Raw genomic sequence first — 12,819 nt, 5'->3', positions numbered from 1 at the left:
GTTTCCATTTACATTTGCTCTTCCACAAACAAAATGCATATGAGAAAGTTCTGTCAATGTGAATCTTTCCATGATAAAAAAAGAAACGAGGAAAATCGAAATGTCATCCCACAGCTCAAACGAGCATATTCATATGTTGACCAAAATGTTACCATGTGAACACCAATACATTAAAGAAAATAAAGTAAATTGATTTGTTTTCCAAAGCCCTCACTTTCTTTCCTTCTTTTCCTCTTTTTTAATAAGAGTATGATCAAGAAATGTGTCAGAAGAAGCCATAATATGAAAGCCCCTAACTACCAAATGAAGCACTTACAATCGTGGGTTCCTGAAGGAAAATTGTTTATAGAGAACCCCTCTGTCACCTCTGAAACTCTAATATAGTTGCAGGTTCACCCTGCATAGATCATGAAATTCCATACAGATTCTTGAGGATACAATAAACAGTAGCCCGGCTGGTGGCCGTGATCGTTAAGGCGCTGAAGTCTAAACGGTCTGACACCGTGGTTAGCCGGTTCAAGTCCCGTTGGCGAAAAAAATTTCACCATCAGAATGTTGGCCGGTAGGGTAGGGGAAGTGGTAGTATACAATTTCTAATCACTAGATTGTGTGCTAAAAGCCTGGATTAAATTCCAAACCTCTATGCAGTGCTCATATTGAGTGAGACCATATGACGCTGTTGATAGTGATTCGTCCGTCGGATGGTGACGTTAAGCCTCGAACATACCCCTTGGTGCTATTTGACAAGAGTAGGCTATGTGACAGCACCGGGTTTCACCCTCTCCCTACTATCATATATCACGTCATTCATTTCATCTGATTAACTCCTCTGATGAGGTTGACGTCAGGAAGGGCATTTGGTCATAAAAACCCACCATGACAGATTCATCTCACCTCATACCTGACCCCGTAGAGAAACTGGACAAACAATAAACAGTTCTATTGGCATTCTTTTACCAATTAGGTTTCTACAGTTGCAGGTAAATATAAATAAAGGGCACTATTTAAATGAACTTATTTATTGTATAAATGTAAGTTGAATGTAAGATACAGACTGACAGCTGCTATGCAACTTATCCTTCATAGAATTTGGGTAGCTGGTCACCAAGGACTGTGAGACGCTCTATGCCTTTCGCATTGATCACACCCAGTCGGATGATACCTCCACTCGAACCATCCCGAGCCATGGCTAGGGCAAGAGCTGCAACAAGACAAAAAGGTGAATGGAGCCTCTTCACTAGTAAAAACTTCAATTGCCCCTAAACACGACTATATAAAAATCACAAAGAACAGTCAAATGCTTTGAATCATGGTGTGGAGTGATGTCAATAACAATGTAATAATGAGTACATTTTTCTGCACAGAATACATGTAATCTCAAGAGCAAGTTTTCTGATTGTTATACAGAATAAACTTTATAATGTTCACTGACATATATTTCATATGTATGATTGGTATGTTCACAATGGGTGATTCATCAGACAAATATCCATTCCCAGGTAAGCAGTGGAAATGCCCAGACAACTTAACATTAAAGAGGTTCTACAAGGATATACCAACATACCAAATCCTGCACTTCTGTCCATTGCTAAAGTTGTAATGTATTATCTGTACAGAGTAGGCCAGTATTCACTTTGTTTGTCTCTCCAACTTGTATAAACCTGTTTCCTCTTTGCCCCTTTTCCAGCCTCTCCCTATCCTTTACTTTACTTTCCCTATTAAAATTCTGCATCTCTCAATGAATGCCCTTCTCCCCCAAAATAAGTGTGGACATCTATCCCCTTGATGATGATGATGATGGTGATGGTGATGATGATGATGATGATGATGATGATGATAATAATAATAATAATAATAATAATAGTACCAGGCGGTACACCTCCACGCCGCTAATTCAAACTTTGCGCCAGTTGAAACTCCCCTGCTGGAGGAAGTCTGAACTTTATCTAAGGTGTTAATTTTCAAGTTTCTCAGAAGATGTCACTACTTGGAAATTTTGGAGTTTCTGAACTGGGTCGTTTTCGATGTATTTTTGTTTTACCTGTAGTAAGAAGTGTGAACTTTCTCTTCTAGAGGACTCTACTGAAGAACTACAATGGTGCACCCTAGTGCGAAGTGAAAGAACTGTTTTTTGGAGAAATTTTTATTTCAAAAGTTTGTTCCTTGTTAAATTTCTTTCTGTTATTGTTTAAGTTGGCTGTATAACCCTTTCTTTCCCCTTGTTTTGAATTTAGCCAATCCTGAATTTCTTTAATTAATTTATGACCAATCAGGTGTATCTTCTCCAACTTGAATATCTTGCTTAACCCTAGCCAATAAAGTTTTTGTGGGCGGGTGTTCTCATTTCTGAAACGCCTCGAACTTTCCACGAGAGTATATAAACTGCTGATTTTCGGGTCTCTGCGCCACTTCAGTACCATCTTTCAGTGTGTAAAGTACATAGCAGGGGGCGAAAAGCGCCTCTTTCTTCGGCCAGCAGTTCAACAACAAGGTAATGGCCGTTTAATAACTTCATTTCTTGCTAGCTCAGCAGTTTAACTCCCGGGGCGGGTCCGAAGCTTTTCACCATGTAACTTTTCCCTAAAATGTAAAGACTCTTAGTATCTATTCTCTTTTAAAGCTACATATTGGGATAGAGAGTGCTTAACCCTCTCGAGCTCCCACTCATATTGTTTTGAGGTGAACTTATTTTTCACAACCGATTCTTCCTTAACGTAATGTAAATTGTTTCTTTCTAAAGTCACCTCTTTAGTATGGGATTAGCCCTTGCATTAGCGGCCTAGAGCCAGATTAGGTTTTAAACAAAATGTATTAGGAGTGCAGATCGCCTCCTCTCAAATTGGTATTTTAGAGGCCATGTAATTAACCTTTTCTCACTTAATAGGCCTCAGTAGGTTGGGTATTTTACCCCTGTGTTTATGTCCTTATAGGACAACTTGAAGGTGGAGTTTGGTGTGGCCTTTAATAGGCTTAAAGTTTGAGAGCGAGTGGCTCTTTCTTGAAAATTGAGTGTTGTATGCCTCGAGGAGGCTTTTCTGTGTAATTTGGAGCAAGTGCTCCTGGGCATGAATGGGGTTTTCTGCCCCTCTGTTAAAACTTATTTTGGAGTAAAGTTGGGCTCGAAGCCCAAGAATTGTGAGTTCGGGGCTCGAAGCCCAAATCCGGTAAATATTGTAATTGTACTTTTGTTGCCTTGCTACTCTGTACCTGCCATTCTTGTTATTTCTGAATTTTGAAAAGAAAATATAACCTTGTTAAATTTTAAATTAACTTTAATTTAGTAGCCTGAGACCTGTTCACCCCCGCACCTTCTTTCACCTCTGCTGTTCCACAGATACCTCGGAACAAGTGGTAGCAGAGCGTGGTTGAATGGGTCTCAATTTAGCCCATTTTGACGGCTAAACATTGCTTTGATTACAACTCTAACTATTTTCTCACTTGCTGGAATTTTTACTTTTCCTTTTTCAAAATTGTTCTGTCATCATGCCCGGCCCTCGCGATGTTCTCCATCTCAACTATTTGCGCAAGGAGGAGTTGATCTATGAGTTAACTATCAGAAATGTGCAATCTGGAGGCACGGTTGCGGTAGACACAAATAAGCTTAGAGAGTCCCTTGATTTGCCCATTTCCCACTTTGGGAGAGAAAGAAATTGACGACTCTCTTTCCACGATCACTGACAATACTACTGAGCTAGCATCTGTAGTTAGTTTTTTTGAAGAAAATGATCCTTCTCCTAATCAAATTAAGCGTGTGCAAGCCAGGCTATTTCATTTTTCAAATAGAGTTAACGATCTGTTGTCTCTGAAGTTGAATGACGTTCAGAGGAAGGAAGCTAGTATGGTTCTCGAAAATCTTTCGTAATTGTCCAGTAAAGTTACCCAATTGTTAACTGGGGAAGTTCCTCCCAAAACTGATCAACCCGTCACGGTGAATGTAGGTAGCGATGAAGAGCCTCCTAAGGGAGATGCCAATAGGAAAACCGTTGCAGCTCAAACAACCTCTGCCCCATTGGACAACGAGTCTGAACGCCGAACCTCATTGAATAATGTACGTTCTGAATTAACGTCCTTGCCACTCAAACCTTTACCTACCATGTCACCTGGGTTCAGCAGCTTGCCTCATCCATTGGCAATGTTGCTTAGAGGTATCTCTAAATTTTCTGTTAACACTACCAGTGAAGTTATTTCATTTTTAAGTTTTTTAGTTGAGTTCCAGGATCATGCCCTTGTTTTTTCTCTTTCTCCATGTCAGATTTTGCAAATCATCTATCCCTATGCAATTGGTATTCTCTCGGACAAAATAGTAAGAGCCATTGCCGAGCAATCATCTATTGCGGACTTCCACGCCCACTTGTTAGCTAACTTCATCCCGGCTAGGGCAAGGTCCTCCCTTATTCAGAAGTACTATTATCGTGTACAACGGTTGGATGAAAACTTGGCAGATTTCATCCAAGATATTAAGTTCTATACTAGGGTGTTTGCTCTTCACTTCCCGGAGGATCAGATCGTACAAGCTATTGTGGAAGGTATCTCACCATCCTATAGGTCATATTTGTGTTTCGCGACGTGCCCGCAAACTTTCTCTGAACTTGAAGCATTGGCTGTCTCAGCGGAAGGAGTTAGATACGCTGATTCCTTGCGGGTCGCGAAAGAACCTCCTCCTTCTTTTGGTAATCCTCGGCCTCCACCTCGCCGACCTGTCACACCTCGTAAATGCTATGCTTGCGGGTCACCTGACCATCTTCGCAATAAGTGTCCATTGATCAAATCTAGTAGGGTAAATAATGGAGCTGGCTCATCACCAGGCTGTTTTAAATGTGGGGCTTTCTCACATATCGCCAAGAATTGCCCAAATTCGAATAGCACCCCCTCCTGCTCAACTTCTGGTGCAAATTCCATCAATGCCAATAATAAAAAATGACTAGTGGCTTCGGCTGAGTCGATTAGTCCCTCTTCCCGAGGCTCAGCCCCTGGTAAACAGGTCGTAAATTCAGCGAAAATTCAGTCCTCAATTTCATCTGTTGAATGCCCCAAAGAATGTCTGAGGATTGCGGCGGATACCCCCGCACCTGTTCCTTTTCTTAAAATTGAGCTAAATAATGAACCTGTAACTGCTCTATTAGATTCAGGCAGCGTTTGTTCTACTATTTCGGCTGAATGGTATTCAAAATTGAAATCTGTTTGTAAACTATCTGATTATGGCTCATCTCCTGTTCAATATGTTTCGGCTAATTCATCTCCATTAGAAATTCTAGGTTCTGTAAATGTCAAAATCCGCATTTTTAAATTTACATGGAAAATTAAATTGTTTGTGGCCAAGCACTTGTCTTGCCCCATTATATTGGGAGCTGACTTCATTTCCCACACTGGTCTTGTGCTCGATCTTCAGAGTAGGTCGTGCACTTTCAAATTTGCCTCTAATGGTAAAATTCCATTATTGAAATGTAATTCTGTATCATGTTCATCTATTTCGCCTACCCAGGATGAGATGTTGTTAGACCTTAGACATCTACCTGAGGAGCAGGCTGATAGTATTCGTAAGCTGTGTCAGTTGTTTCCAGAGGTGTTCTCTGATACTCTTGGTGTTACTGACCTTATTGAATACAAAATTGAGGTCACGGATTCGATTCCTGTCCATTTTCCACCATATAGGCTATCTCCACCTAAAATGAAGGCTCGAAAGAAATCGACCAGATGTTGAAGGATGGTATTATTAGGCCCTCTAAGTCGGCGTATTCTTCGCCTATTTTTCTAGTCCCGAAACCCCAAGGTGGCTTCAGGCCTGTCATTGATTATAGGGCTCTCAATTGGAAGGTGGTGTTGCAATCTGTGCCCCTTCCTGACCTTCATTCTTGTTTTTCATGGTTTCGTAAGGCCAAGTTCTTTACTATCTTGGACCTGAATCAGGCCTATAATCAAATTAACCTAGCGGAAGAGTCTAAACATCTTACAGCGTTTGCCACGGATTGGAATTTGTATGAATACAACCGCGTGCCTTTCGGGCTCCCCACGGGAGCAGCTGTACTCACTAGATTGCTAGATAGGGTCTTCTCCGACATCAAGTTTGAGTACTTGTATCACTACCTGGATGATGTCGTCGTATTTTCGGAGACCTTTGAAGAACATCTAGATCATCTGCAAGAAGTTCTCAATCGCCTTCGTAAGGCTGGGTCAACTGTTAAGTTGTCCAAGGTTGCCTTTGCTAAGCCCTCTATGTCATTCCTAGAGCATATTGTCTCACCTGATGGTGTTGTAGTCGATCATTCTAGAACACAGGCCATCCGTGATTTTAAACCTCCTAAGGACATGAAAGGTATCGCCAGGTTCATTGGAATGGTGAATTTCTTCAGGAAGTTTATTCCTAACTTCGCTAATAGAGTGTCGCCCTTGAACCTTCTTCGTAGGAAAGGCATCAAATTTGAGTGGGGACCTTCTCAACAAGCCGCTTTTGAAGATCTTAAATTAGCTCTCTGTAATGCACCTGTCCTTGCTATGCCTGATTTCTCAAAGAAATTCATCGTCCAAACCGACGCGTCGTCGGCGGCGGTAGCTGCAGTCCTTCTTCAAGAGACTGAACTAGAGAGGCGACCCATCGCCTATGCATCTAGGACTCTGTCGGCTCAAGAAGCCAAGTATTCTATCTATGAGCTCGAAGGTTTGGCAGTCTTATTTGCCTTAGAAAAGTTCCGTCTCTATCTGGAACATGTCAAATTCGACCTGGAGACAGATAATCAAGCCTTAAGCTGGGTCTTAGGTAGGCCGCGTCGTACTGGTCGTATAGCCCGTTGGGCCATCCGTATTTCTGCCTTCCAATTCGATGTCAGGCATATCAGAGGTACCGAAAATGTTGTTGCTGATGGACTCAGCCGTATGTTTTCCAACGACGTTGAGACCCATGAACCGGTCGACAGTTCATCACCTCCCGAGTCCTCTAACCGTCACCACCCTCTAGGTCCCCGGTACGACCTAGGGATGATGGGTTAATAACCTTACCCACCAGAGTGAGAGGAGAAGAGAAAGGAAAAAGGACAGAGAGAGAGAGAGAGAGAGAGAGAGAGAGATAGATATAAAGAGAGGTAGAGACCCTGGTGAGAAGGTTGCTAGCGTGTCCGCCCCAAAATAGGAGTTTAAGCGAACACGAGGGAGAAAGATGGGTACAAGAAAACGACAACAAAGGTCCGAGCACAATAAAACAACAAGAAACCATAGAAATAACGAAAGGATGAAGTTACCACACTTACCGGAAGCGGCGGAGGAAGACGACTTAAGGCCGTGGAAGCTAATACTCAAGAAAATCGGTGACAGTGCTCCACCGAACGTGGCGAATGAAAACCAACACTTAAAATGGAATTAAAGAACTTTAATTGAAAGGTAAATTGGAGGTAACAAGTTAAATCTTTAAGTTGATAAAACCTATGTTTATTTTAAGAAGTAAAACCATAATCAGTAAATAAATCAAACGTAAGTTTGAAAAGGGGGAAAAGTAAATAACAATTAATAAAATGAATCAGAAAATACCAGGTATAGTTTGAAAAATAATTAATTCATTAGTAATTAACAATTAAGGAAAATAGATATACTTTAACAGATAATAAATTATAATTATTATGAAAGCAACAAAAGAAAAGAAAAGGATGACCTCCGTACCTAATGTGATTTGAAAACAACGGAAAACAAATTGACCTCCTTACATAAATACTACCTTGAATAAGGTTAAAATAAAATGTAATCGATCACGGATAATTAATTAATTAAAAATACCATACTCAGTTAACAAGGTTTTCAGTTAAATTGATTTTCAACGCGGCCGCTTCTCATGATTACCATAATTAAATCGTTCAATTTCCACCGAGGACAGTTTCCAAGACATATAGAAATTTTACGTAGAAATACACAACCACCCGGGCCAAGAAAAGGTAACACAACATTAAAGGGTGGCCAAAATTAATTAATTAACTTTTAAAACAGTAAACGATACACTCAACTCAGAAATATATAATTCAAGATACACACAGGCTCCATGCGCCAGACTACATCAAAATCCCGACAACAATACACACACAAAACCGTTGCCAAGGTAACAACCAAACAAAACAAGCGCCTCCAAAAAAACAAGAAGGAAAACCGGCAAGAGAAATAAATTCACAGAAAACCCCGGGGGGGTGGGGGGAAAGAAAACATACCCAACGAATGGGAAAACAAAACACAGGAAGGCAAACAGAAACCCAAAGAAAGTTAAGCCCGCTATCTTGGAGACTGTACCTTGGTTCACAAGGAAAGTTACAATTTAAGGTGCCCAAAAAACTTCCATTTTAATTTTAAATTAAATATCCCAATTCAGTTCACTGTGGACCTTCCACATTAATGTGATTAGTTGCCGAAACTGTTGTTCAGATTTTCATAACCGCACACGCCAATAAGTACCAATTTAACGACGAAGTTTAAATCATTATTATTATTATTATTATTATTATTATATTATTCTCATATTTCCTGAAATCGTCGAAAATATCAAAATCCTCTTCTGGACGACGCTTAAGATGTTTCAAACACTGGTACATACCTTTGGTGGTGAAGAAATTGTGAGAAATCCAAACCTGGCCATTGTTGAAAAAGAATGCAGTCACGCGGCCAGCAACAAGACCTTGTTAGCAAGTATCCAGGAGAAATATAGTTGCAAAAATATGATCAGAGGAAATGGTAGGAGGTCTCCAACTAGTTCTACGGGGGAATATCCCCGTTAATGTGATAGTTACGGCGGTTTGAAGGTAATCCACCACTGCATAGCGTAGCACACAATCACACTCACGTTCATGATGGCTGCCCCAAGCGAACTGGCTCTCGCGCCAGAAGCGAGGTGGAGGCAAGTCTCTTGGTAGCAGGCGGGCGCATGCGCAGTACGCGCAACCACACGAAGCTAGGACAATGGCGCGCAGATACATTAGCTTAAAAAAGGGTATGTTGGCGAAAAGCCGATTGACACAAATTTTCCATGGCACAAGTCCAGTCCAAAAAGGTTATAAAGGGAGGCTTACACTATTTAATATTGTCTTAGCCCATACTACTTGATGTTAATGCCATCTCAACAGATGCTCCCATGCTCTTTAGGGATATCGAGAAATACCAACGTGAAGATCCGACGCTGGCTCCGATAATGGAAATTCTTTCTTCTGGGGAACATGTTGTCCCTTATGTACTGAGGAATGGTGTTCTATGTTGCCCTTCGAGGCATGACAAGATGATGAAAGTTGTCGTTCCAGCTGTTCTTGTACCTATGATCTTCAAGTACTATCATGAGACCCCATTAGGGGGGCATCTTGGAATCTTTAAAACTCGTGAAAAGATTCGTGAAAGGTTCATCTGGAAGGGTATGGACGGTGAAATCCGTGAACTAGTTAAGGCTTGTAAATCCTGTTTGCTTAGTAAACCAACCATGTCCACCAAGGTAGGCCTGATGTCTTCTCATCAAGCGTCGCGCCCCATGGAACGCCTGTATATTGATTATGTAGGACCCTTCCCCCAGTCAAAGGAAAATGCCAACAAGTTCATCTTTGTATGTGTAGATGGTTTTACATGATTTTCCTGGTTATTTCCGACTAAGCTGGCTACCGCTCAGTCCACCATTACTTGTCTAAATTCTATCTTTGCTTCTTTTGGTCCGTGTCAATATATCGTATCTGATAATGCTAAGGCTTTTACATCTAATCTATTTCGTAAATTCTGCTTTGACCTGTCCATCTTTCATGTGACTACTTCTGCTTACTACCCTCAACCAACTCTGGCTGAACGGGTTAATCGTAATCTCAGGTCCGCGCTTATTGCCTATCATCATGAAGATCATTCTAGGTGGGACACGTCCCTGCATTGGTTAGCTTTTGCTTTGAATTCGGCGGTTCATGAATCTCACAAGTTTACGCCAGCTTCGCTGATGTTCAAGTTCGTTCCCAACACGCCGCTCTCTAACCTCTGGTCTCTGAGTGACATTCTACCCGAGACAATAGATCCGGATAACATTAAAGATCTTTGGAAGAAGGCTAAAGCTAACCTTAAGGTGTCTCATGAAAAGGTTAGGGAACGATATGATCGTGGACGGAGACCCACCCATTTGAAGGTATGTGACCAGGTGATGGTCAAGAACTTTGTTCCCGCGGGCAAGCTTGCCCCCAGATTTCATGGTCCGTGTATCATTCTCGATTTTCTTACTCCCGTTACCTTATTGTTAAGCAATCCAGCCACCGAGAGGATATTTAGGGTTCACCTGTCACAGGTGAAACCGGTGTAATTTCTGTGTTAACTTGCTTCATATAATTTTGAAAGAAATAGGAAGGTTATATTTTTTTTTTTTTTAGGGGTTTCACTTTTAAGGCCTTCTGCTCTTGGAATCTGTTTCTTTTGTGTGTAATTATTTATTGTAAACCTTCCCCGCAGAGTTAAACTGCCATCCTGTCCTTGCCACGGCCATTACCACGCTCCCGTCTCCTGCTCCACAACACACAGTGGCTTATAAATGCCATGAATATCTGCACGCCGCTGGCCCCTCAACCTCTCCACAAAGCCTGTGCCCTCAAAAATGATGATGGTCCAACAAAATTCTGCCGCCGAGCTTTAATGTTTCAGTGCCCCCGCAGCAGCGCGGCGCCGTACCGCTCCTGAGGCAGGGAACGGGCCCGCCCTTCCCCAGCGAGGCCAACCGGTGTACGGCGAGCCGGAGTCCTCCTCCCGGCCAAGGCTGATGTGCGGCGCACAACCTGTAACTGGCCCGCGACCTGCATGTTCGCCGCGGGCGCGGCGTGCTTCAACTCCACTACTCCTCTCATAGTGCGGGCGAGCGGTATCTCAGGGTACTTGAGGGGTCCGAGCGGCCTCCTCTGAACTCAAGCAGCGGCGGCTGGTCTGGCCGTCAAACTTATCAACGTTTAAAGTACATATCCAGCTATATGGACATTCCAGTTCAACATTACTACCTTTTTTTTTTTTTGGATTTTACTGCAATATCTGGTGGACTTAGAAAATTGTTCAACTTTAAAAACTAAACTTTTCCTTCTGAATTCAACTTCTACAAACATAAAGATATTACTTCAACAGTTACTACAAGAATTTTGAACCTGGATCAAACCATATTTAGACATTTTTATAAATGCTTCTGCAATTAATCTCCATAGCAACATCATAACTTGGACCTTGTTTTCAAACAATTTCATGTGTCACCCCTGGAGGGACTTTTGGGGGGGGGAGGTCTGTACCAGGCGGTACACCTCCACGCCGCTAATTCAAACTTTGCGCCAGTTGAAACTCCCCTGCTGGAGGAAGTCTGAACTTTATCTAAGGTGTTAATTTTCAAGTTTCTCAGAAGATGTCACTACTTGGAAATTTTGGAGTTTCTGAACTGGGTCGTTTTCGATGTATTTTTGTTTTACCTGTAGTAAGAAGTGTGAACTTTCTCTTCTAGAGGACTCTACTGAAGAACTACAATGGTGCACCCTAGTGCGAAGTGAAAGAACTGTTTTTTGGAGAAATTTTTATTTCAAAAGTTTGTACCTTGTTAAATTTCTTTCTGTTATTGTTTAAGTTGGCTGTATAACCCTTTCTTTCCCCTTGTTTTGAATTTAGCCAATCCTGAATTTCTTTAATTAATTTATGACCAATCAGGTGTATCTTCTCCAACTTGAATATCTTGCTTAACCCTAGCCAATAAAGTTTTTGTGGGCGGGTGTTCTCATTTCTGAAACGCCTCGAACTTTCCACGAGAGTATATAAACTGCTGATTTTCGGGTCTCTGCGCCACTTCAGTACCATCTTTCAGTGTGTAAAGTACATAGCAGGGGGCGAAAAGCGCCTCTTTCTTCGGCCAGCAGTTCAACAACAAGGTAATGGCCGTTTAATAACTTCATTTCTTGCTAGCTCAGCAGTTTAACTCCCGGGGCGGGTCCGAAGCTTTTCACCATGTAACTTTTCCCTAAAATGTAAAGACTCTTAGTATCTATTCTCTTTTAAAGCTACATATTGGGATAGAGAGTGCTTAACCCTCTCGAGCTCCCACTCATATTGTTTTGAGGTGAACTTATTTTTCACAACCGATTCTTCCTTAACGTAATGTAAATTGTTTCTTTCTAAAGTCACCTCTTTAGTATGGGATTAGCCCTTGCATTAGCGGCCTAGAGCCAGATTAGGTTTTAAACAAAATGTATTAGGAGTGCAGATCGCCTCCTCTCAAATTGGTATTTTAGAGGCCATGTAATTAACCTTTTCTCACTTAATAGGCCTCAGTAGGTTGGGTATTTTACCCCTGTGTTTATGTCCTTATAGGACAACTTGAAGGTGGAGTTTGGTGTGGCCTTTAATAGGCTTAAAGTTTGAGAGCGAGTGGCTCTTTCTTGAAAATTGAGTGTTGTATGCCTCGAGGAGGCTTTTCTGTGTAATTTGGAGCAAGTGCTCCTGGGCATGAATGGGGTTTTCTGCCCCTCTGTTAAAACTTATTTTGGAGTAAAGTTGGGCTCGAAGCCCAAGAATTGTGAGTTCGGGGCTCGAAGCCCAAATCCGGTAAATATTGTAATTGTACTTTTGTTGCCTTGCTACTCTGTACCTGCCATTCTTGTTATTTCTGAATTTTGAAAAGAAAATATAACCTTGTTAAATTTTAAATTAACTTTAATTTAGTAGCCTGAGACCTGTTCACCCCCGCACCTTCTTTCACCTCTGCTGTTCCACAGATACCTCGGAACAATAATAATAATAATAATAATAATAATAATAATAATAATAATAACATGGCCTCAGCTCCCGATGTGCAGACATTTCAAACTGACGCCATCGGGCTGT

The 12,819-nt window shown here is 41.6% G+C and overlaps 1 protein-coding gene across 1 annotated transcript in view; it reads right to left on the bottom strand.

The window, feature by feature from the left end:
• Positions 1-1,003: 1,003 nt before the first annotated feature.
• The window catches only part of Prosbeta1 (proteasome beta1 subunit), a 67,059-nt gene continuing 55,243 nt past the window's right edge, over positions 1,004-12,819 (bottom strand). The window contains exon 6 of the mRNA XM_067149275.2: positions 1,004-1,201. Within this exon, the coding sequence (XP_067005376.1) occupies positions 1,074-1,201 (128 nt within the window). The 3' untranslated portion in view covers positions 1,004-1,073. The remainder of the gene's footprint in view (positions 1,202-12,819) is intronic.

The sequence above is a fragment of the Anabrus simplex genome, chromosome 6 (assembly GCF_040414725.1).
Source record: "Anabrus simplex isolate iqAnaSimp1 chromosome 6, ASM4041472v1, whole genome shotgun sequence".
In the NCBI taxonomy this organism is placed as follows: Eukaryota; Metazoa; Arthropoda; class Insecta; order Orthoptera; family Tettigoniidae; genus Anabrus; species Anabrus simplex.
The sequence above is the reverse complement of the archived record's forward strand: the minus strand, read 5'-3'. Positions and strand labels throughout refer to the sequence as shown.